At 37.2% G+C, this 27,176-nt stretch overlaps 1 protein-coding gene across 1 annotated transcript in view; it reads left to right on the top strand.

Annotated features, from left to right (window-relative positions):
- Window positions 1-27,176, top strand: part of LOC115435949 (neural-cadherin) — a 241,626-nt gene that overhangs the window by 171,911 nt on the left and 42,539 nt on the right. Inside the window, 5 exon segments of the mRNA XM_030158588.1 lie at window positions 11,115-11,144; window positions 11,146-11,365; window positions 13,364-13,491; window positions 13,584-13,770; window positions 17,651-17,794. Coding sequence (XP_030014448.1) covers window positions 11,115-11,144; window positions 11,146-11,365; window positions 13,364-13,491; window positions 13,584-13,770; window positions 17,651-17,794 — 709 coding nt within the window.

The raw sequence follows: 27,176 nt of genomic DNA, 5'->3' as shown, positions 1-27,176 counted from the left end.
TTTATAACTGCATGTTAACACCTGATATAACCATTGGACGTCCTGAGTAAGTGTCACTCACGTTTTTCAGTCTTACTCCAGTATTTTTGCAGTTACTTGAGCCCAGTGGTTTATGTGACTGTCAAAAAGCAGGTTCTGGTTCTGGTGATGGTGCTGGTGATGGTGCTGGTGCTGGTTCTGTCCAACAGGCCTTTGTGATTTCAGGGGGTAAATATTTCAGACTGATACTAAAGTGAATGTGTGGTCACTGAAGTATGGAGAGGAGGAAGTATTTAAAGCCGGTCGTCGTCCTGCAGGAGTTCTCGCTGGTTTACATCCTCCTTCACATCTGTGCAGAACACCCCTAGGACGCTAAACACTCACTTTCTTCTTCTCCTTCATCCCCCCTCTCCTCCTCTTCCTCCCTCCCCGTGTCAGCACGTTTAGCCGGGGAACATTTTTCTGCCGAGCAAACAACAAACCCGCCCTGAGTATGTCTCACCTGATACATTTTCCTCCGTCTACCTCCGGTGATTTTTTTTTCCCCATCTTTTGATCCCTCCGTCCTAATTTGCCGTCTTTTTCCTAAGCCTCTGGTTTAGAAGGTGGAGGAGTTTTTTAGCCTCCAGCTGCTCGATTTCACGGAGGTTAGTCAGTTTTTGAGCAGCTGTAGGGCCTGTGTGTGCGTACCTTTCACCCTCCTCCGCCTCATTTTCAAGCCTGCGTCATAACCGAAGAGGTGGAAAATGACGATGATGATGAGGAGGGTGATGATCGGAGGTTTGTCCCACCCACAGCTTCATCTGTCAGCAATGATTGACAGCAGAGAGAGGCAGATGGAGAGATAATTACACCTGCTGTCAGAGCATCACAATGAACGCCCTTCACCTCTGAGGAAAACTGATGTTTAATTACAGTGTTTAACCTGACATGTGACGGACGGAAGGAGAGAAGGGTCAAAAATATAGAATGAAACAGTAAAGAAAAGAAAGACCAGCACTGGAAAGTAATTAAGTCCATTTACTCATGGATTATATGACAATACTTGTACTTGAGTGGAGTATTTCCGGTATATTTTTATATTGAGATCATTATGTTCATCACAATAATTTTTCTTTAGTCTTTACAGTTTATTTCATTTGTACTAACCATTAAAACATCTGAAAATATTTCGATATTTTCATCTTTACATTCAAATTGCACTGATTTTTTATGGCAAAATAAAGAAACAAGCAGTCACAAAATCAGGGGCTACAGGTAAGTTTTTCTGTCATTTTCTTCTGATATCTTTTACATTGTGTCTTGTTTTGTCCTTGCGTCATCTTTGTTGTTTTCGTCACGCTGCATCTTTTGAATAGTTTAACCTCCTGGTTTCTTCACCTTTCTCTCAGCATTTAAACTTGAGAGAAATAACGTTTGGCCATTCATTATGACAATTATGGATATTTAGGTTATGGATTTTGTCCATATTCTAATTTCCATTTTCTACTGTTTTTTTGTCTGGTTTACTGACATTAAAAGCTCCTGACTTGTCCTTCAAACTGACATTTATATCATTACCTCTTCAGCTTTTTAAGAAGTATTGACTTTATCTAGCAGGTTATTTTTATTATTATTGTGTAGTTTCCTATTTGCGACGTCTTTCTAGCACAATAGCTGTTTCCATAAATGTAGCCTATTTCACGCATATTTTGCATTAGAAAATGTTGATAGAAACGGCAAAAATCCAATAAACGTGTCCTCTGTTTGGCCAAAAGAAACCTGTCTTTACCCATAACTTTCTAAAATCATCCTCATTTATGGTCATTTATTATTCTGTATATACTCAATAATCCAAAATGTTGCTGTCCTACTGATTCAGGCTCAGTCTTGGTTTCATAAAGTGAACAAACTGACTGATCACTGATCACGTCTTTCAAAATACAGTAGACCCCCCCCCCCCTCCTCCTCCTCCTCCTCTTCTTCTGCTGTGTTAATTGCGCTGAGGTGGAACTGTTGTTTTAAATTTAGCTGCGTTAATAAGGTCTGTTAATTACACTGTTAACAAGGCAGAGGGAGGAGGCCACTGTGTTAAATCCCCGCATCAATACACTGAAGCCATCTCCTATGTGTGTGATTATTGTTTTGGCCTCTTCTACTTTCTGTTTCCATCCGACTTGGATTCTATCAGTATTCAGCTCTTATTTAAAGTAGTGACTTAACTTTTATTTTGCATGACATAGCTCCTCCCTGAGGTGTCTTGATGACTGAGCGTTTCATGGTCATACATCATATTGTACAAACACCTGGAGCAGAGAGTCCCCAAACTACTGAATGTATGTCGTTCCTCTGTCTTTATACACTTTCCACTCCCAGATAAAGACAGGCAATGCAGTTAAATATTATATTTAAAATATTTTTGCCGTTAAAATTGATAGTTAAATGAAAATGTAACCAACAATGGTGAAATAAAATGTTATGAAATTGTCAAGAAAACAAGAAAGTAACATGATCTGCAGTGTGTGAACTAACATGGTCCTAATGAGCTACTGGAAACACGTTGAGCTACAAAACACAACAGGATCTAAAACAAATACTTTTAGGGTTTCAGAAACAAAGCATTGCACACAACTGTATGGACTCAGAGATGCGATCTTAACTGCATTTCTTTATAACTTTACAGCAAAATGTTAAAAAAAACACTAAGGATCAAACAAACATAGCAACATTAATGCTACATCCCATGATGCATTGCTCGCTGTGAGATGAACAGGATTGTGATTGTGAGAAAGAGACAAAAGTGAAACTTGGGTATCTGCAGTTTTGTACTTAATGTTGAAACTGTTATTTAAAACATCCCACACAGAACCCACCAGTCATAATCCACTGAATGCATCTGAGACACCACCCAGCCAACACCACCTCTGAACCTGGTTGAAAACTCCTGATTGAGGCAGTTACATGAGGCATTTTAATGCTATTAGACTGTTATTCACATTAACTGTGGAATTTCAGGGTTAATGAGCGCTTCAGCACTAAGGACGTCTGACCTTAATGAACCTCTCGGCCGACGGCTAACCAATAGCATCGTTAGCTGGTAGGATGATCTGCATCCATCCAGCTGAGTCACTGTGAGCACCAGCTGCACCAGCTGAGAGCGATGTGCTGCGATAACTCCACAGGCCCTAATCTGTGTGGGAGAAGATGGCACACACTGATCAGCTTAGCTTCGCTGCACTGATGTCTAATGAGATGATTTCTCATTAGAGCTGATTCCCTACGCTCCGCTGCCTCCGCCTGCTGCAGGCAGCTTCGAGCTCCGCTTTCTGGAGACGACCAGCGTGTCCTGACTCGACTCCTCACCTGCAAACTGGACACCCACTGCACAGACACAGCTGTAATTTATCTAAAAAAGATAACAGACCACTATCACATCTATCTGACACTGGCTGGAAGTCAAACATCATAATAATACTAAGGTTATATACTGCAAAAATCAGCCTGACCTCACTGTGACACTGGGTCGATAAGTGAAGCGGATCACAAACAGCCGCTGTTGAAGTCATAAACTGTATATAATTAGAGCACAGATGAACCATGATGTATCCCATTCATTCAGGAGGTCAGGAGAAGGTTGTTCAGGAAGTTTTGTCTGGACCCCATGCTGGCTTTTAGAATCAGAGGTGACTGTATTTGGACAAAAAGGGTGGAGATACAAAAGTGTAATGGCCAGTTGGGTGAGCTGATGTTAATTCAATTCAATTCAATTCAATTCAACTTTATTGTATAGCCCAATATCACAACAAGGTTATCTCAAAGGGCTTTACAGAGGCAGTTGGAGTAAACAAATAGTCAAATAAACAGCAAGGAAAATGAGTAGTGTCCAGGGCTCCCCCGTCCTTAGACCCTCCTCTCGGCAAGGAAAAACTCAAAACCCAGTGGGAAAAGGGAGAAACCTCGGGGAGAACCACAGTGAAGGAGAGATCCACTCCCATGGACGGACAGGCTATAGATGCACCAGGAGATGTTAAACACTAACTTAAAAAATAAACCTTGTTTGTGTAACTTGTAAACCACAACTACAGTTGAGCTGATTATGAATATAGAATATGTATTTTATTCAATAAACAGAAGCTCTGAAAGTCTGACTGCCTAGGCATGCACACTGTCAATCAAAATACAACACAACAGACATCAAAACTTCTGTTTCAACCTTCTTATCAAAGGAGGAAAAGACTAAAAGAAGGCTCAGTGCGCTCCCATGAGAGTGTCCCTTCTGAATAAAATTCACTTCTATGCTTAAAGAGAAGTTCAGTGTAAGTGTATGGGAGTCGGTGACTTTTTGGGGTAAATCTAGTGGCTATCAATGGTATAACATTTTTGTTACTTTTATTTCTATATTCATTTCCTATAAACGACCTTATATTAAATATCCATACCAATTATTTATTACTAATTATTATTCAATTTTCAGTATTCTTAACATGTTTTTTTATGATTTCTGGTGATTTTTTTTTTTTCATCACTTTCTGTAGGAAACTATTAAAGACAAAAAAGAGTAGATTTCTCAATTAATACAGAATATGAGTTAAGTGGAGGTTTCAATATATATATAGATATATATCTATATCTATATATATATATATATATATATATATATAGTTTGTAGTGTATAAACATTAAAACACTCATTATTATCAAAGTTGTACATATTATAACATGGCAAAAAAATACTCAGTTTTTTTTGCATTTGTGTTTGCTCTTTCATGTAAACACAGGCGAGCGATGGACGTACAGGTTGAGTTATCATAGGAGAGAGAGGCTGACGAGCGTTTTGGTGTTTCCGGTGGTCAACAGCGTTTCTCACTCAGTGTTTTTCTGTGAGGAAACATGTCAGCTCTGGTGGAAATAGCCCTGAGAGTGATCCCAGGGATCTTAAGTCACTCTGTAAAGGTCATTACAGGAGATGGGGTTAAAGGGAGAAGCATCCCTGACTTCACAAGTGACGTGTCTGACAAATGTAGCAGCAAAGTGCTTCACTGAAATAGAAATGTGATGAAAAAGAGTAAAATGTCAAGGGCTTAAATTTCTTTCGGTTTAGAAAAATCTCATAGCTGAAACATGCAAAAAGTAAACTTTCTCTGCAAAGAGGTCTCTGAAAAGTTTGTGTTAGAGATTCAGCAAACATTAGAAATATTAGTCATATGTGAATTAACACATTTGTGTTCCCTCTGCACATTTATTCATCTTATTTTCTGGTTAAGGACTATGGAGGCTGCACTGGTGATGATAATCAAGTATTTAAACGTGGTTTAGGTTGAAAATTCAGGTTTGTGCTGTGATGTACCTGATTTCAATGAAAAAGCACATTAATCCTTCAAAAGATGATGATATGTATGACAGCTACAGTAAGGAGCATTTTTTTCTGTTTTACCATTTATCTGTAAGCGGCGACCCTGCCTTGACCTCACTGCTGGGGAATAATGTCAGTAAATCTGAGTGAAAACAGACCTATCTCATGTGAATACGCAGCATTGAATCAGGATGTAGGGGGTGTGATTTCCAAATCCGCAGAGTGTTGACAGGTTGTACTAGTCCCTATGAGTAGGGTTATGACTGTTTCCTTTAGACAGTTTCTGTGTCAACACATTGGGTTTGACATCAGAAAGATGTGTAGATAAATGAGACTAAAACTCAGAGTCAAATGATTATGGGATTAGACATAAACCAAAATCCATCACCGACCAAAAGCATCTACTGATTCTAAACTGTTTAATATCTGATGATCCACTAATACTTTCAATCTATGTAAATAATTGGTGTAAAATACAGTTTGTCGTCTTTTCATGGTCATCAGATATGACCCATTAGGACGTTCAGAGGCTCCGTAATCAACATGGAAACACTGTCATCTTCTACAGCATTGATGGGCATGCTGGGTTTATGTTAACCCTATAACACTAAATGTATCGTATTTGATACATGAGTTTTGAGGCCCTCTACATGATCAGTGTGATATTTTTTTCTTGAAAAACCTGATGTATACAATTAGATACATGCAATAGATGGATAATCCACCAGGGGAGAGAAATTCATTCACCAGAGGCCTTTCCAGTGGCACTACAAGATTGTCATTAATGAGGAGGAGGCAGAACTTTGACAGTTTTGAAAAGGAATTACCAATTTGTTAGAACATGTTTATGTTATATTACGTTTTTGTTTGTTCAAAAATAATATTTGAGCATTGAGACCCGATATATCACATGACACAAAATTGAAACTCACACATGGACATTGATATTTGAAAAACATTTTTTGTGGTTGTTCAGAAGGACCAATAAATGCTCCACTTTCAAGAACTGGAATTTTCTGTCAGGATTTAATGTTTCAAGCTTACAGGGTTAATGATGGTTTTTACTGACAACGTCACTTTTTCAGCAGTTTTTCCTCATTTTCTGGTATAATAACCCGAAATTTTTAATCTGAGTTTTTATGAACATCTGCATGATCATTAATTAAATACAGGAAAATCCCATATTTATACTGATAAAATGCAAACCATACAGAGGATAATATTCCAATAAATATTGTGATAAATCCCTTAAAAAAGGTTAGATGTAGAGAAATTCCATTTGGGAACTGACATAAAAGTAGTGCTGGGTCTGTATGGGTTAAGGTAAGGTCTGGATGTGATGTAAGTTTTTAGTGTCTGTTGTGGGGATGGAATCCTGGTCTAGTGTAAAAGACCTCAGAATCCTGTCCTTCCCTGGTGTGACAGTCCAATGCCCTGGGTGAATGTGGGCTCAGTGTGGTACAGGTGTGTTTGAAGTCACAGGAGATGAGGATGAAGGAGCCAAGTGTTTCATCTCTAGCGGTTACAACGTGGGATGTCATATTAGCGATGCTGTGTGAGGATCTTTGTGTATTGTTGAAACAAATAACAAGTCTTCTGCTTCATCACCACCGGCACACAGCTTTCTGGGACTCAAAACAACCTAGTTCATTTGTCTGTTGGCTTTATTTCTCTCACACTAATGTTTCTGTGTTTTGTTTGTTTTGCTTAATTTTACTTTAGAACAAACATTTCATCAGTCTATCATTTGAATTAAGTCTCTAGATTTCTAAAATGTTGCTGTTTTGCCATATTTTGGGCTCATTCTCAATTGTCTATTTTAATTTAAAGGGGTCATATTTGGCTAAAACCACTTTTATTAGTCTTTGGTATATTTATTTGTGTATTTGGATGCTAATAGTTCATACAGTTTGAATTTGAACCCTCCAGGTGCTGCAAAGCTATCTTTATATTCATTTTGGCAAAAATCGAGTGGATTTCTACAACCTGTTTGAATTCCTTCTTAATTTGTTACATCTATAACTACAGGGGTGTCCCATAAGTCTCCATACATAGGAACAATAAACGTTTCTTGACATAAACCATTTTAATATAAATAATATGCTCTATATGACTGCCATTTTGTCGGGAACACATTTCAATGCGTGTCTGCTGAAGAACTATAAAGAAGAAATATAAAGAAATACATGTTAGAACCATATATGTATGGAATGTATTATGTCTCCTATGTATGGAGACTTATGGGACACCCTGTAGTTATGTCACGACATTTGAACATATAAGGTCAAGGCTTCCTGTGAATATTTCTCTGAGTACGGCATAATTGTTTATCAGCAGCAGTAGTTGTAGTCCATACTGAAAATATGTCCAAACTTTGAGCCGATTACCTAAAATGTTCAGTCGTTGGTTGTATTAATGAACACAAGTGGCTGAACAAGACAGAGCACCACAGCCAACAACCTGGAGGGGGTAGGGCATGAAGTGGCTCATTTGCATTTAAAGGGCCAACGCTCAAAACCACCTTTCTGGTGTCATTACTCAGAAATAGGGTTAAATATGGACCTGTGGAGTTTGAATTAATGAAGAATACAGACCCAAGCAGAGCATTTACAGTTTATGTAGACCACAGGGAAATGTTTAAAATGCATAATTCCATTTAGAAAAGCAAAATGTCCCTCCTTTAATGTTAGGTTTGCTAGTCTTGTTTAGCCTTTCACATTGTTTTCCTCTCATTTATCTTTTACCACATTTTCTTCCACTTTTGTCGTGTATATTGTTTTTGCCTATTTAATCATTTGTCATTTTCACCTTATTATGTCATTCACAAGTTATTTAAACCACAAATAACCATCTGGTTTTGGTTTATTATTGTGAAAACCACCAAAAATAATGAACAAAATTAGCTCTAAACCATAAAATCAGGTGTTATTTGTCTTGATACCTTTTTTTGCACCTTGTATGAATCATTTAAAACCACTACTATTCATTCGGGAACAAAAATCAAAGTAAATGAAACCTGACAAAATAATGACTTGCCTTCTATTCTGATAATGTTCGATACTGACTAATGTCATGAGACCATTTTTGGCTGAGCGTAGGTTTCCATGAAATGAATGTGAGTCTGTGTAATGGCCGTTAAACACATGGAAATACAACAGCAGTGTATGTGTGTTTAACTGCACAGGTCATATGCGCGGTAAAGCGAGGTGGTGTCACTCAACCGTGCAAAACACAATCCTTCCCTGGCAAGGTTGTAAGTGTCAAGAGTCTTAAAAACACAAACACACACTCACTGAGGTCAGTTCAATCTACAGTCGGGAGAATAACACAAGTCTTAAAAGCTCTGCTGCTGCTGCTGGAGGTCAGGACAACAAACACGCACACTGATCCAAACACATATTTTCTACCACATTCACACAAAGAACAGCGTCAACAAATCAGAATCAGGGCCTTTTAGGTGAGAAAGCCGTCGTTTCCCATAGAAGGTCTCGAATCCGTGGAAACGTTTCATTACTTGGAGTGTTTCAGATGCAGCTGTTTATTTTACGCTGTCGTTTTTCTGGTGAGTGTTTTGCTTTATGGCTCCGAGTGCCGTTCAAAGCCGTTGGAGTCGTTATGAGACGAACGACCTCAGCGTCGACACGAGACAGCTGTGTGATAACACCATGTCATCACGGACCAGGACCCGGTCCTTGGCTCTGGCTCCTGGATGGATTATGAGGAGAAGTGGGGGGTTATTGTTTCAGAAAAAGGAGATAAATCCTAAGTCTAAGGAGCACGCAGAATCTTCTCTGTTTACATTCTTCACTTCCAAATCCAAATCTGCAGCTCTGGTGAAAGCTTAGAAATACTGATCCTAATGGGACTGTAGAAAATTAAACCTTTAAAGGATCATTATGGTCCAACCCTGTCCTTCTGGAAGAGGGATGTGTTCGTCTCAAATAGTTCAGAAGTCAGGTCCAGCTTTTTTTCTGTAATACCTCGGGTCATCGCGAATTAATAACGAAAACCACAAACTCAGGGATCCAAAACCATATTTGTGGACATGTTTATGCCAAATATAAGTGATTGTAACATTAAAGTATTAAAATGGTAGTGAATACAACATGAAAATTTGGTGGGAATTATCGCTGAAACAAAGGGGAAAGTAGTAAAATAAGTGTGGATGTTTGCTGACCTACTTCTGTAAAAATACCAGCTACAACATCCACAGAAAAACAAAAGAAATGACCATGGACTCGACATGTTCTCATCAAAACTGAATGTTTGTCTGCGAGAAAAATGGATTTAACAAGCCACAATTTGAGCCCAAGATTCAGTCAAAATTCTAGTTATTTTGGCTAAAATACTTAACCCTTTATTAAACAAGTGACTATTTTTGGTCATTTCCACAAACATTAAATATGGGGACAATCCTGTGCCCCAGTCAGGTCACAAAGCATGTTGGTTTTTATAACACTATACGGAGAGATTTTAGACATTCTTAAGTTGTAAATACTGAATATGGGTGATTTTTGTCAGTTTATGAACTTATAACAGTTGTTTTATTGCATGTCTTTACTTTTTAGCAAGTGGTGCTCAGATATTTTATGGCAAGAGGAGGGAGATGACGATGTTCAATAACATACAAAGGTTGTAATTTCGAATTTTAGAGTATTTCAATGCGTGCCCTATTAAGGGTTAACCATATCCCAAAGAAAACAGATGGTGGGGGAAAGAACCTTTGTGACGTGATTCATGTGGATTTATTAGAAAACTAAACCACATTTCACTGTTTTCACATTGTCAGCAAAGTGATGACAAGTTTTCTGAGACGCTCTATTAACTTTACATAAACAATAAGAGGGTGTGATGTGTAATGTGATCAAACAACATTCAGTTAAGATAATCCGAATCATTTGTTTATTTATTTATTTCGAATATTGCATTAAAATCAAACAACAAAATAATTAAATAAAAGAAAGTTAAACATTCGAAATGGAGTAGGATGAAGTTTAATTTATAATATCCCGCCCCCTTACCCCATCCTTCACCTACCCTAAATTCCTATGTCAGATTCCCTAAGTAACTCAAAAATCCTCCCATATCAGATTAAATTCAAATTTATTCTCAATGCACAAAACACAAAATTGCTGGATCAAAGACAGACTGTCCATTTTGCAGCAGCATTTCACATTAAATAAACTCTGTCCTTTTCATAGCAGTAATAGTGCACATCAAAGACAAAAATAAACTTTCCTTTTCATGACAATAATGCACATATCAAAAACAAAAGTACACTATCCGTTTCATAACAGTAATGCACAAAAATAAATTTTCATTTCTTAGCAGTAATATACTTATCAAAAATAAACTATGTCCAATTCATAACCTTACTCATAATAATAATAATAATGATGGATTAGATTTATATAGCACTTTTCTATGAATGCATACTCAAAGTGCGTACAGAGGATTCATTATTCATTCACTCACACATTCTCCCTCTGGTGGTGGTAAACTACATCTGTAGCTACAGCTGCCCTGGGACAGACTGACGCAACTATGGCTGCTAATCTGTACCTACGGCCCCTCCAACCACCACCAAACATTCACATGCAAGGCAAGGAGGGTGAAGTGTCTTGCCCAAAGACAAAACAGCACATGGACAGAGTGGGATTCGAACTGCCAACCTTTCAGTTATTGGACAACCCACTCTACCATCTGAGCCGTGGCCGCCCCCCCATATTAAAAAAAACAAAAGTGATACCAAAATGATTATCTATAACAGAACTAATGGACGACTCCTGTGTGTCTCCGTCAGACCATCAAGGCGACGTCCCCTCTCGGTGACCCCCCGGGTGACCTACAACCTGGAGGAGGGTCAGGTTCCAGAGACCAACATGCCGGTTCGGTTTTACATCAAGCCAAACCGGGCTGATGGGTCTGCTTCCATCCTGGTGGCCGAGAACCTGGACTACGAGACGACTCGCTTCTTCACGCTCAGGGTTCGAGTGCAGAATGTCGCCGCTGTGCCGCTCGCCTCCTTCACCACCGTCTATGTCAACGTCACAGGTGAGATTTTACACATCTGTCTGCCTGTGTTTCTAAACAGTGTTCTGAAAATGCCTTAGGTCAGTGTTTCTTAACCTTTTTTGAGCAAACGCCCATTTATGTTATCATGACCCTCCTGCCCCCAGTCTACTTGACAATTAGTAATGGAGCGCATTACACTTCTGTAACAGGTCATGTACAGGGATAAGGTTCTATGAAACAGTGGATGTTAAGAGATTAAATCCATTAAATCCATTGTCACATGCATCATATGAATGTGGACGGACATGAATGTAAACTCACACTTAACTGACTGTTAAAGGCATATTTTCTCAAGGCAGTATTTCTAGTTCTAAGCAGGAAAAAAAAGATTTACTTTCCTAAAAGCTGTTTGGCTCTGACCAGCAGAGGAAACCGAGGAACGTTGCTGGTAAATGATGAAGAGAAGGAGGGATAAAGAGTAATGAAGAGGAGATTGTATCGCTGGTCGTCTCCAGCACTAAAATAATAGTGAGTCATTTCCCAATCAGCGTCTGTAGGCGGTGAGAGGAGGAGAGATGAGTTCTGACTTTGATTGGCTTTGAACAAACCCACATCGGACGCTGTAATTGGCTTAGCGGAGCTTGAAAGTGAGCTGACAAGCTGCTTTGTGGACTCTTCAGGGTGTTTGGGGATAATTCCACACTAATAACTCCATTTTCATTAGTGAAGGAAGACACAATCCACTGTATGTCTGTCTGTCTGTCTGTCTATGTTTGTATATCTGTCTGTGTGTATATCTGTCTGTGTGTGAGTCTGTATGTATGTATTTATGTCTGTCTGTCTATCTGTCTGTGTGTCTGTCTGTATGTGTGTATTTTTGTCTGTCTGTCTGTCTGTCTGTCTGTGTCTGTATGTGTGTATTTATGTCTGTCTGTATTTATGTCTGTCCGTGTGTGTGTGTGTGTGTGTGTGTGTACGTGTCTGTGTGTGTGTATGCATGTCTCACTGTTGGTCTGTATGTATGTCTGTCTGTCTGTCTGTCTGTCTGTCTGTCTGTCTGTATATATGTATATATATGTCTGTCTGTCTGTATATATGTATGTATGTATGTATATATGTCTGTCTGTCTGTATATATGTATGTATGTATGTATATATGTCTGTCTGTCTGTCTAAATGTCTGTCTGTCTGTATATATGTATATATGTATGCCTGTCTGTCTGTTTGTCTGTGTATATGTATGTATGTATATATGTCTGTCTGTCTGTTTGTATATATGTCTGTCTGTCTGTCTGTATGTATGTATGTATGTCTGTATATATGTCTGTCTGTCTGTCTGTATATATGTATGTATGTATATATGTCTGTCTGTCTGTCTGTCTGTATATATGTATGTATGTCTGTCTGTATGTATGTCTGTATGTATATATGTATGTATGTATGTATATATGTCTGTCTGTCTGTGTATATGTATGTATGTATGTATATATGTCTGTCTGTCTATATATATGTATATATGTATGTATATATGTATGTATGTCTGTATGTCTGTCTGTATATATGTATGTATGTATGTATATATGTCTGTCTGTCTGTATATATGTATGTATGTCTGTATGTATGTCTGTATGTCTGTCTGTATATATGTATGTATGTATATATGTCTCTGTCTTTATATATGTATGTATGTCTGTATGTATGTATATATGTATGTGTGTCTGTCTGTCTGTCCGTCCGTTGGCTGCTTCTTTAATTTATCCAGTAAAGTCCATCTTTTATCACTACGAACTTCTTTTCTTTGCTTTTCTTACGCTTATAAATTTTCCTTTTGTTTCTTTTTTTTTTTCTTTTTCTTGATTTTCTTTCCTTCTGTCAGTTTTTAATCCAGTTTAATCTTCTTTCATGGACATGACAGACTGTGTGTGATCTACTGCCAGATCCAGCAACAGCACAACAACAGAAATGATGGTTTGAGGGGAATGAAAGGATGTTTGTCTTTGTTCCTACTCCTTTTCTCTCTCCATCTGTTTGTCTTCAGATGTGAATGACAACGTCCCCTTCTTCCTGTCATCCACCTACGAGGCCACGGTTCCCGAAGGGGCAGAAATTGGGACGTCGGTGGCTCAGGTGTCGGCTACGGATCTGGACTCTGGTCTGCACGGGATGGTGAGGATGAACGACCTGCATCCATTCTGTTCATCATTCATCATCCACCTCTCCTTCTTCTTCTGCTTCATCTTTCACCTCTTCTTCTTCAGATTCATTACGTGATCCTGAAGGACGAGAGCGGGGACTCGCAGTTCTTCAGCATCGACCCACGTAGTGGCGTCATCACCACTCGAGCCTCCTTCGATCGTGAGCAGAAGGCTTCGTATTTGATCGAGGTCCAGTCACAGGACGGCTCCGAGTCTGCCCGACCCGGACAACAGGGACAACCCAACACCGGTAACACACTCAGACACACAACTGAAGCAAAACCTGAACTCATAATCCTGATATGAGCCAAGGTTATAATAGTTTGGAATTTTTCATTTTAGTTTAGTTTTATTTAGTTTTTACTTTTTTTTCTCTATTTCAGTTTTTTTTATTTGTTTTTAGAGCAGGTTTGCTAGTTTTTATTAGTTTTCATTTTTTTCTAAATGCTTAGTTTTAGTTTAGTTTTAGTATTAATTTTAGTTTTGTCATATCTTTTCTCTCCTTCTCCGTCGTATTCAAATAAATCCCAGACAGGACTCTGCTGCTTTCTCCCAACTTTAGTCTCCATGTTTCCAGGTAGAGTGAGGACCAGAAGACAACTCTAAACCACAAGTGACGGACCGTGAAGTGTTGTATGGTGCCGCTGGATAAAATTGCTAGAGCAAAATAAATCGATTTCATATCAATCCAACAGTGACAAAGACGAAAACTAAGGGAGTTCTTATCCGTTTTAGTTAGTTTTGTAAGCAAACAATACAGTCTCAGTTAGTTATGGTGTTTTTTCTTTTAGTTTTTATTTATTTCAGTTAACGAAAATGTTTTTTTCAATTCTAGTTCTCGTCATTTCGTTAGTTTTCGTTAACGATAATAACCTTGATATGAGCAGTATTTTCCATTGCACGTAGAAACTCCAACTTATATTTGTATTTGCTTATTAAAAGATCAATTTTTCTGTACCATAAAATATTGTCTGTATCCACAACCTGGTTTGTTTTATTGGTTTGGGGTATAGAAGAGCAACCCTGTGTTTTTAAATCTGTTAAACACATATCACTGAGACTTGTCATCACATTGTGAAAGTGTTTCTTCTTTAGGAAACAGAAGGTAACACTCATTTTAACAGCTTCAAAGCCAATTTTCCTTTACTTGTGCAAATATACAGACACAGATGAACCTTATTTATCCTCAGGGAAATATTCAGGTAATATAAATATAGAAATATAGCTGTGGGAGTAGTTTCTGGGGTACAGTAGAAAGTACTTACAGGGACTATGTCTGTCCTTGTCAACTGATAAGAAGATGACATCTGTGACCATTTTCCAGCCATCTGTAAGTTTACCACTTGGTTAAATACTGATAGGGGGTTTTTACTCCTTAAGCTGCTACATGAATAAATACAGATATAGAAATGTATTTTGGTGTCACATTGTTGCATTGAACATGTGTGTTGAACATAAGGTTTTTCCCTCTCAGCCTCACAGTTATGATATAAACAAAGCATTAGCCTGATTTTTTTCCTCCAGTAGCCTCGAATAGTTATTCAAATCAAAAAGGCAGTAGAAACTCTGAAACTGTCCTGTGTCAGACTCAGTAGTCATTTTTCCATTGACCCTCAAATTGCGTGAATATAACTTGCACATCAAAATGTACCTATTGGAAAAACGACAATTTCTCCAAAACTCTCGTTTTTTGATTAAAAGTTTTTGCGCTGGGAAGAGGTGGTTTTTCAGACGTACTGCAATTGGTATGTCACACAAAATTGCAATGCAAAGACCTTTTTACGCAATTAGAGTCATGTGAATAAAAAAAAAAAATGAACGTTGACGAACGTTACAACAAGCGAAGAAGAGTTTTAAAACAAACATGGTGCAGTATGTGTGGACACACCAGGCATCATCTTTAATTTAGTATAGAATAGAGGGGTAATATAATAATAATAATAATAATAATAACGATAATGATAATGATAATAATAATAATAATGAATATATCTGTAAATCAAGACGATATTTACGTTCGTCGCTGTGTTTATGGAATGACTTCTCGTGTCATCTCGCGATAATAAATAAACAAATCATCGTATTTGTGATTTAATGGAAAAACCAAGATTACGCACTTCTATTTTTTCCACATTTAGTAAATATCGGTAAAGTTTTGCGCATATGTCCAATGGAAAAGTGACTACTGATGACTTCCACAGCACAAGGGCATCAGGGTTATTATTGGTAACGAAAACTAACGAAATGACGAAAACTAGAATTGTAAAAACATTTTCATCAACTGAAATAAATAAAAACTATAATTAAAAGAAAAAAAACAATAACTAACTGAAACTGTATTGTGTGTTTACAAAACTAACTAAAACGTATAAAATTTAGGGATAAAATTCCACTCATTTTAGTCTTTGTCAATGTCGGATTGATGTAAAATCAATTTATTTCCCTCAAGCAATTTTAGCCGGTGGCACCATTTGATATTTAATGGTCCATCACTCCTCGTCACTTGTGGTTTAGAGTCATCTTCTGGTCCCCACTCTACCTGGAAACATGGAGACTAAAGTTGGGAGAAAGCAACAGAGTCCTGTCTGGGATTTATTTGAATTCGACGGTGAAGAAGATAAAAGATATAAAGAAACTAAAAACTAAACTAAAACTAAGCATTTAGAAAATAACAAAAACTAATAAAAACTAGTAAACCTGCTCTAAAAATTAATTAAAGCTTACTGAATTACAGGAAAAAAAAAGTCAAAACTAAATAAAACTAAACTATAATGAAAAATCCAAAACTATTATAACCTTGAAGGGCATTGCATGACCTTGCACAAGCGTTCCACTTGATGAGCACAACTTCAACTATAGGGTCTTGTTGATTTTCATGAATAGAAAATAATCAAGTGCCACCTCTCCAACTTCAGTTATGACCACAGTGGACAGCTGATCACCATAGGCTAAATATTTTGGATTGAAAGGATTCTGTCCCAGGTGTTTTTGTCCATATAACCATTCTACTTATATTTCACAACCCTGGAACATTCACCTTTAGCACTACTTGCTTTGAAGTCATGTACAATCTGTAAAGAAATCAAATCACTGGGCTGCAGGAGATCAGAGACGTTTATCAGAACAGGTTTCTTCATCGTCATAGTGCTGCCTCGAGTGGGTCCTCTACACACTGAAAGGTTGGTGGTTTGATCCCCACCTCCTCTAGACTGTATATAATGATGGATGCCACTTGACATGACACTTGGTTCTCACTTTGTAAAAAGGAGCTGTCATGTTTCTGGTGCGATACAACTTAAAGCCAGAGTCCACCAGCTGGCGTCTGATTGGTTCCTGGCCACATGTATAATGGCTTTGGCACCATGATTGGTCGTTATAGCTGCCAATCATCCATTTAATAACATTAAATTACTTATTAATCCAGATTTATCAGAAAGATGACAGCTGGAACACAAATCAGTCTCATGAAATCTACCTAAAATGACAAAAATCACAGTTTGGAGAAAACCTGTTTAAGCCCAAGTCCCATTAAATAACATGAAGGGGGCGGGATTTAATACATTTTCTGCAGCTAGCCACCAGGGGGAGATCAAGACGTTTTGGTTTCACTTTTTGTGGTTATCATAGTGTCCATTTATGACATCCAGATGGTGAAGTGTCCTTGAACCAGTCTCTGAACCCTAATTTGATGTGTGCATATGTATTACTGAATGTGGCGGTCATTAACCTCGTAAGACCCAAGAAATGTCAGCAAAGTACAAGCTTTTTTTGTTTTTTATTAAGTAAGTGCCTATATTGGAAACATCATGATGCAACAGTTTTTTTCAGATGCAGTTTTTTAAAAAATTTTTATGGAATGTCCTTTGTGGTGGACAGTTTTCTTTTCTTTTTTTTCTTTTTTTTTTTTTTTGTATAAAGTTGTGAAACTCTTGTCCACAAATGTGGACAGAAAACCCAAAGCTGAGTCTTAGGAGATTAAAGTAGAAAAGTATAATATAAATACACCCATTCTCCTTTTTATTCTAAATTTTCTACAGCTGATTAGACTGTTCATTAATTAGGTAGATGTTGGTTGTAATTCCAGTTGTTTCTTTAGTTTTTAAAGGTCAGTTGTCTTTGTTTCTGATCAGACACGGCCTACGTCAGGATCTTCATCACAGATGTCAATGACAACGCTCCGGCCTTCGCCCAGTCGGTGTACGAGGTCAGCGTGGAGGAAGACAAGGAGGTTGGCTTCGTCCTCATCACCGTCACCGCCAACGATGAAGACGAAGGTCAGAACTCTTCTATCTTTATTTCTGATGTTGGTTTTGTTTTAGTTTCCTCTTATTTAATTTCCTGCTCTTGTCACTGTTCTTCATCTCATTTTCCTTTATTTTTTTTACTTTTCTTTCTTCTCATTGTATTTTCATTTCTTCTTTCCTTAGTTTTAACTTAATTTTTCTTTGGATTTCCCTTTTCTTCTCTTCTCTACTTTATCATGTTCTCTGTTCTTTTCCGTTACAGTTTTCAGTAATTTTTGCTGCTTTCTGCCTCCATCGAAACAATAACAAAATGCATAGCTTGATGATGGTGTGAAGTAACATGGAATTGTTGGACTTGTTTTTGTGTGTATTTCATTACATTTAGTGACATATATTCATGTTTTTTTTGTCTGAATCTAAACATTGTGTGATAACATGCAACTACACAAATCTACATAATATATGGCATGTTGTTTTTAGATAATATAACGTGTAAATGTTACACTTTGTAGCTTTAACTTCATCAGTTTTACTGTTTTTGAAGGTTCGAGGGTTTTTGCCTTTTGCTCATATGGAGCCAAGTGTAAATTCTGGTGTTACTTTTTGTTTTCTCTGCTGGTTGTTGTGTGCTTTCTGATCATTTTAATTGCGTAAATTTTGTTTCTGCTGTTCACTCTGTATGTTGTGATGCTTGTTATAATGTGAAGATGGTGATTATAGAGATGTGGCGCTCCTCTTCCTCCTCCTCCTCCCCCTCATCTTCCTCCTCCTCTCACTGTCGCAGCTCGTTAGCTCCGCGCTTCTTCTCCCTTGAGGTCGACAGTTTTGATGTTTGTCTCTTTGTTTGTGTTTGTCCCTCTTTCCTCTTCCTCCTCTGCTCTAAACCAATAAGCAGCAGGAGACGAAAAAAAAAACCAACAAAACAAACCCTCTCTCCCTCTTCGTTGCTCTCTGTCTCTTAATGACGGCTCTGAATGCGCTGCTGTTGGCGTTGCCTCTGAGCCTCGGGGGGGTTTCTTTACTCTGAGTGACGTCTGATGATTTATTTTCTTTTTTTTTTTTTTTTTTTTTTTTAATCTTTAACCTTTATTTTACACAGTCATACACATTTGTGCTCGTAGTCGGCTTCCCTCCGGAGATTCCCCAACTTCCTGCCGCTCTGTCTTTCCTCTAAAACTTTCTCTCACAGTTTGATCAGATTCTCCACATTTACTACACATCTGTTAAAAATAGACAAAAACAGCCCTTAACAAACTTTACGGGAAGAAGCAGAAATCCCCGACCTTTTATGACTCAGCGTGAAAGGCTTTATAAATATGACTCAGGAGCGTGACTTTTACTCTGCAGAGGAAAGATGATTTAATATACAGTAACAGCAGCAGTCACATCGAACACTACATAGATGGAAAGGTAGTTTAATTTGGTAACTACTGCGAAAACATGATTTTTGGGCTGTAAACTGATTTGTGTAACCTTATCTTGATGAAACACATCAGTACAGAAAATAACAAAAAAGCAAATTCATAATTCAGTCCTACAATGAAAATCATTAATTTCATTGTGGGACAAAGGATGGAAACTAGCCTTTGGCTAAAATCTGGAGTGTTGACATTCATGTGAAAACATGTATTTTCATTAATGCTCACTGTCCCATTCAAATAAATAAAATCAAATCAAAAACATCTGAGGTGACAACTGCTCCATACACCTTCCTGTGTCAGAATCACTATAGGCCATATCATAGCTGCATATTAGACTGTACAGGGTTAAACTAATTTGACCCTGTGACTTTTGACCTTTTGTAAGTGGGTAAACTTTATTTCTATTGCACATTTCACAGATAAAATCAGAAAGAACTTTACATTAAAAGAGCATGGCATAAAACATATAAAATATATAAATTAACTCAACATTAAAATACATCACACTAAAATAATAAAACCACAAAGTGAGTTTGATCATCTTAACTATGTTTGTTATCAAGTTGTAGTGTGAACATAATTACCATGGGTCGTCCAATAACCAAAGGATTGGCGGTTCAAATCCAGCTCTGTCCTAGTCAAGTACGCCATTGTGTCTTTGGGCAAGACACTTCACCCACCTTACCTCCAGTGTCACTCACACTAGTGTATGAATGTTTGGTGGTGGGCAGAGGGTCCGTTTGGTGTGAACTGGCCACACTTCCGTCTGTGGCTACAAATGTAGTTTACCACCACCAGGGTGTGAATGTGAGAGTGAATGAATAATGGATCACTAATGTAAAGCACTTTGGATGCCTTGAGAAGCACCATAGAAATCAAATCTATTATTATTATTATTATTATTATTATTATTATTATTATTATTATTATTATTATTATTATTACAAACAAATGACAAACGTGCAGACAGCACTGACCACCCCACCCCAGTGTCATCAGTAATACTGATCTGCAGCAATGCAGCTGAGTCTTCCACAAATTTTGAGAAATGTGTATGAGTTAAAATGCATCAAATTCTTTCAGAGATTGACTGGCTAATCCCACAAGCCCTGAATAGCAACCACAGCACCCAAGCCCTGCAGAAACCTGGAGAAAATGAATGCATTTGTAGAAAAAAAAAAAAAAAATCAACATTAACTTTTTCTAATCAGAGGTGTTTTCTCAGCACTTTTCATGATTAATACTGAAGTTTACATCTGTAATTTGAACAGCAGTAAAAACATAATTGGCTGCTTGTTTCAGTTCTCAGTCAAACTTGCAGGTAAAACAGTCTCTGAAACTAAACATATTATAAGATATTATTGTCTACAGAAGATATGATGTATATTTTCAGTCTCTGGAGGCTTGAAACCTGCTTGGCTTTGTAGTTTTATTACCAGTAAAGTCTGTCTGTAGCTGTTTTTATCTGTTTTTGTTTGTGGAAGTATCTCGATTTAGTGTTTAATCCCTGAGAGGGACAGGAAGACGCTGAACACGGGATTAGAAAATGCTAACACAGCAAAGTGGAGATGATTCCCTCCCAGACGTCAACGCTTTATCCCCGGTTTGTCTCTCTGTGGTAATTAACAAACACCCTTTCCGACCCCCCGACGTTCCTGTTACCCCTGAACCCCCCGGTGGGGGTCCAATGTGGAGAAGGAGCCTCCTGACAGGCAGGTGGGTGGATCTGATCCCTGCTGAGGCAGTCAGGGTGGGTTTCTAACATTTATCTAAAATAATGTGGATTTTAGGACTTTGACATATTATCCCACATGAAAAATTATACTATTCTGCGACTATCATTAAATATCAAAGATAAAATGTAAAGTAGTAAAGACACAACAGCTGATAATAAACATCTTACCTCAAAATTACAATGATTTTGGGAAAAAAAAATTGCAATGATTTTCTACATTGTGTGGAAGTCGGTGACGATTTCATTCACACTTTTCAGCGTAAGAGGAAATATCTGAACCTAATGTGACCCATCGGATGACATCTTTGTATTTATTTTTGAAATATTTGCAGTATAGTCACAAACAGTACTTAATATTCAAAGGACAGATATTAAATCCATTAATCCGTGATGTGTGAAAAACTTGCTGAGAAAAAAATAAAATGTTATAGAAAAAAAAACTATTTTCTTAACATTAACTTAGTTCTCTGCCAGTATAGAAGTGCATTTATGTGGAAAAAGTCTGATATTCTTTGAGATGAAATAGTAAAATTTATGAATAAATTCATAAGAAAAAAAGTTTCTCAAAGTCATACATTTGACAGAATAAAAACAACTTGCTGTAAATGTATGCAAAGAACTTGTCTGAGTTTAAAGTGCAATTATTAGGGGGAAAAAAAACAATTTGATAAGAAATAAAACTTCTGTGTTTTCTGAGATTAAAGTAATGAAGTTCACAAAACAAAGCTGCAATTTCTGAGATTATAGTTGTAAATATGCAAGGAAAATGTATAACCTTATATTGACATTATAAAATCAGAAATTTGTGAGAGAAGCTCCCAATTAAAGTCACAAATTTATGAGAAAAAACTTGGGTGCTCTCTGTAGATGAAAGTGATCAATTTAGAATTAAAGGTTGGATATTCATAAGTGATGAACTGAATAACAAAACTATACATCTTGTGAGATTATAGTAGTAAATTTACAAGGAAGAGGTTGGATATTAATAATCTTGCATGTAAATTCAGGAGAATAACCTATGATATTTTCAGAGATTAAATGTATGTAACAAGCTTAAATTTATGAGAAAACACATAAATACTTTCTGACAGTATGAGGTCGTACATTTACAAGGAAAAAAATGAAATTATAGTTCTATAGTAATTATAGAAGTAATTTTTAGGTTAATGTCATTAATTTACTGGAAAAAATGTCTGATACACTAGTGGCTTTTCCATTGGACATATGCGCAATACTTTACTGATATTTACTAATTGTAGAAAAAATAGAAATGCGTAATGTCAGTTTTTCCATTAAATCACGAATGCGATGATTTGTGTATTTATTATCACAACATGTCATGAGAAGTCATTCCATAAACATGGCGACGAATATAAATATTAAAAAAAATCATGGGAAGGAATGCTTCTAGGACCCAAAAAAAGTTTGAGGTGGTCTTTGGAAAAAGGGATTCATAAAGTAGATAACAAACAGGAAGTAAACCTCAAGGCACTCTCTTTCAGCATTAAAATGCCTTTATTCACATGGCATGGTCATATATTGACCTTAAAAAACACTTCAACATGTTTCGGCTTCAAGTCTTCATCAGGAAGTCAAACAAAACAGAAGCCTGGAAAACTCTAGGTTCTTTTAAAGTAGGTCCTGACCAATAGGAACCTGCCAACTGGGCATGCCATGAGAATAAAGGCATTTTAATGCTTAAAGGGAACATAAATAGCTGTTGTTTTGAATCTAGAATGCTTGTTACCCCCCTATACCATACTAAATTCAAAAATGATTTGGTTTCCTGGTGTGTCCACACATACTGCACCATGTTTGTTTTAAAACTCATCTTCTTCACTTGTTGTGACATCCGTCAACATCCGTTTTTTTTGTTCACGTGACTCTAGTTGCGCAAAAAGGTCTTTCCATTGCAGTTTTGCATGATATACCAATTTCACTGCACCTGGAAAACCACCTCTTGCATACGCAAAAACTTTGCATCGAAAAATGAGAGTTTTGGCGAAATTGTTGTTTTTCCATTAGGCAAATTTTTATGCGCAAGTTATATTCGTGCAATTTGAGGGTCAATGGAAAAGTGACTCTTGTCATCTAGATGCCTGTTGTTCTCATGTTTTATACATTTCCTCCAATCTAAGTTTGGGTATCTTTATCTTTGTCATCTCTGAGAACTTACTGGAAAATGAAGTTGTGTGCACAGATACAGTGAGTTTGTAAACAGATCATTGATGGGTTCGACACATAATTTAAAATCCTTCAAACGACTGAAAGCTAAAAAACACAGAGTAAGAATATCAGCAGCAGCTGCAGCAGGATCGCACACTGAACACACGCCTCATTATCACTCAGCTTTACTGCAGCATGTGTGTCTGTGTGGGTCTGTGTGTGTCTGTGTGGGTCTGTGTGTGCTTAAACCCCGCGGCGACACTAAACTGAAACACCAAACTCAGCGGAATTTAAAAAAAAAAGCTTCTTGATCTCATTACCAGACACTCTTAGTTCGGCAAATTTTCCACTCCAAGGACCAAACGGGATAAAAAAACACGACGGGTGACCAGAGCTGCTGCACCTAATCAGCTTTAAAGGAGGGTGAAGGAGCATTAAACCAAAGTTTACCTTCGTCTAGACCTGAGATCGAATTTAATCTGTCGTGTAATCATACTTTAGGAGGGAACATACAGGTAATATCATTAAAAATGTAAAAACAACACTGTCAAAACTTTCCTCATGAGCTAAAATTTGTTTTAAGTGGCCTGTTTATCAGTGTAAGGACAGGTTCTGGTATTCTATCTGTTTTGCCCACTTTGGATTTATTTTAAAAATAGGTGTGTCTGGCTCAGTCAAATGCATAATTATGTCTAAAAATCATTTTGGACCATGTTCAGTGATGCATGACTCAGTTGCTGAAGCAAAACAGCAATATTAAGCGTCTCCAAAACTGATCCCTTTTAGCCTGACAATGTCTGTAATACTAAGTATTTAACTCTTTTGTATTAATAGTGGCATGATTTACTGAACTGGAAAGGAATTCCATTAAAGCAACTAATACTTATGATCATAATAACGACAAACATTTGTAAATAAGGTGATCATCTAGGCTGTTCCATTCACTTCTGCATGTATATGGATAAGTTTTAAACCTTCTTTGTTTGCCTTAAAATTGAACATCTTGCCCTCCTCATAGATTCTAAAGCTTGACATATTTATAAATATAGTGTTTAACATATTTCAAGCAATAGAATCTACAAGGTGGGCAAGAATGTTCTTTTAGATTTTTAAAGTCAAACCTAATGATTTTGCTGTATTTTCTAACATGATATTCAAATGAGTTCAGGTCAAAGGTCATGTTTGGTCATCGTATGGAGCGCAGAGTCCCAGTGAAGGACTGTGGAAACCAATGTATGTCCCCATAATATCATTAAACTGTAAAATCAGTAAAACATCACCTCACACAGTCGAGGCGATGGTAAATTTACAGCAATGTCCAGAAAATTAGATTCCATTTCAGCTCGGCTTACAGCTCTGATCGGAGCTTTAACTCTGAGCCTGATTGTTCACCTGCAGAGAAACACAACCTACACATCAGTTACACTGTTTCTTTCATTTAAACAGGAAAATTGAAACTCTGATGAAATTATACTGTATTCTTCCATGGTACCAGTACTGATTTCTGTGGCTTTGACACCAATTCCGATATGTTACATTCCCATTTTAACAAAAGAAAATGACAATATACATCACAGTACACAGCTTTAGTTTTATTTTTCCGCTAGTTTGTCTTTTTATAAAGTCAAAGCAGTTTTACAGCATAAGACATAAACCTGTTTACCTCGTCTTGAAGTTGTATGTTCACAAAATATCAATAGTAAACATATAGCAAAGCCATTTGCACATGTTACTTAAATGTTACTCCTTAGGTTTTGACATTTGGTAACAAATGATACCAGACATTTTGATACTCAATTGTTTCAAAGCAATTCAGCAGCTATTCACATGAAAAAAAAAAAAAAAAAATTGTATGGGCATTTTATCTACATGGAACTGGCATTTGAGTCCGCAAAATTTTTAAACCAGGTTCCATAGTGAATAAATTTCAAAATACCACTCATGCATTTCTCTGTTTACAGCCCATACACCTGTATTCTGAAGCAATGATGCCATAGCCCCACCTCTCCCTTTACCTCTCCCTTAAACCCACATGTGCCACCATCTTCTTCTTGTGTTTGTTTATGTCACAGGTGTCAAACATGTGGCCCGGGGACCAAATCCGACTCACCAAAGGGTTCAATCCGGCCCTTGGGACGAATTTGTGAAATGCAAAAATTACACTATGATATAAACAATCCTTCTAGTTCAGGTTCCACGTTCAGACCAATTCAATCTCCAGTGGGCAGGACCAGTAAAATACTATCATAATAACATAGAAATAATGTCAACTCCAAATGTTTCTCTGTGTAAATGGAAGTATTTTCATGTATTTATGCTAAAACAAAGCATAATTTCACAAAAAATGTGAATAACCTGAACAAATATGAACAACCTGAAATGTCTTAAGAGAAGTAAGTATAATTTTAACAAGATTCTGCCTGCTACGAAATGTTTTGTGTATTTGTAGATCAACTGTGATCTGTAAGTTATAATGTACATGTGTAAATGATAAACTGAGGTAGAATATTGTCAAAATTACACTTATTTTTTTTCAGTTTGTTCATGTTATTCACATGTTTTGAAAAGATAGTTTGTAGATGTAAACCTTTTCATAATGTAAATCAACTTTTTTGCTTTAAAACATAAAGAAGCATAAAGAGAAAAGTTTGGAGTTGACATTATCTTTTTTTTTTTTTTGGCAGACACTTTTTTCCAAAGCGACTTACAGGGGAAAACCAGTCAAATCAATCAATCAAATTTAATTTATATAGCACCAGATCACAACAAAAGTTATCTCACGACACTTTATATACAGAGTTGGTCAAAACCAGACTCTAAGCCAATTTACAGAAACCCAACAGAATCCTCATTATTTATATATTATTATGTTATTATTTTACTGGTTCGGCCCACTTCAGATCAAATTTAGCTGAATGTGGCCCCTCAACTAAAATGAGTTTGACACCTCTGGTTTATGTCTTCTTGTCTGTTTTTGGTGTATTTCCGTGGCATCATTACAGCGCCACTTAAAGGCCTGGCATATATACTACAGCAATTTCAGTGGTCACAGATTTCTTGAGACGATGCTGTGTTTACGAAAAATGAAAATGTTTTTGTTTTCGTATAGACAAGGCCTCAGTCAGTATTTAACCCTTAAAGATCCAAACAGCCACCAGCGACTAAAGCATCTACTGATCTAAAACATTTAATAACTGTTTATCCACTAACCCTATCGATACATGTAAATAATTGATGCAAAATGCAGTTTCTCATCTTTTCATGGTCATCAGTTATGACCCATTTGGACATTCAGAGGCTCTGAAGTGAACTGTAATTGTCTGCAACATTGATTCACCAGTAAACCCTATGTAGTTTGACACTTGTTTTTTATGTTCAGTTATTGATATCATTGCTAACAAACTCACTTTTTCTTCAGTTTTCTCTGTTTTGATGTAATAACCTTTGAATTTACTTTGAGTTTTTAGGAATATCTATTTAATCTGTGAATTAAATATAGGAAAATACATGATTTACACTGAAAAATGAAAAATACAGAGGATAATATATAACAAATGGTGATAAATCACTTAAGAAAAGTTAGAGAGAAAAACTCAGCCACAAAAGTATCACTGGGTCTTTATGGGTTAAGTATTGAAGTTCGGTAACAGTTCTAAGTATCAGTCTGGGTTCTATGTCAGAAACCTGCGCTATCTCTTGCAGCCATCAGGGATCAGAGCATGTGATACGTTCTAATGTGGTTTTAGATCAAAATGAAACTTCCTTCAGTGATGACTTTAGTCCTTCAGAGGCTGCAGTCAGAGCTGAGGGACGACTTTCCCCTGCGGTCCACCTCACGACGAGCACCGCTCTGACCTTAATCTCGATTTTTGAGCATCCTGCTAGGCTGTGAATTAAATCAGCCCTATCCCCCAGTGTGTGAATGTGTGTTTGTGTGTGTGTTAGGAGGGCAACACCATATGGCCAGACTGATCATTAGGGAGGCAGCCCGAGGCAAAAACCGCTGGAGTTACTCCCCTTACACACATTTACACACACAAACACTCGGCCGCTCGGCAAGTGTCACGACGGATCGTGCTCAGAGGCTGTG

This window comes from Sphaeramia orbicularis, chromosome 16 (genome assembly GCF_902148855.1).
Source record: "Sphaeramia orbicularis chromosome 16, fSphaOr1.1, whole genome shotgun sequence".
In the NCBI taxonomy this organism is placed as follows: domain Eukaryota; kingdom Metazoa; phylum Chordata; class Actinopteri; order Kurtiformes; family Apogonidae; genus Sphaeramia; species Sphaeramia orbicularis.
Note: the sequence above shows the minus strand (reverse complement) of the source record. Positions and strands in the feature narration are given on the sequence as shown.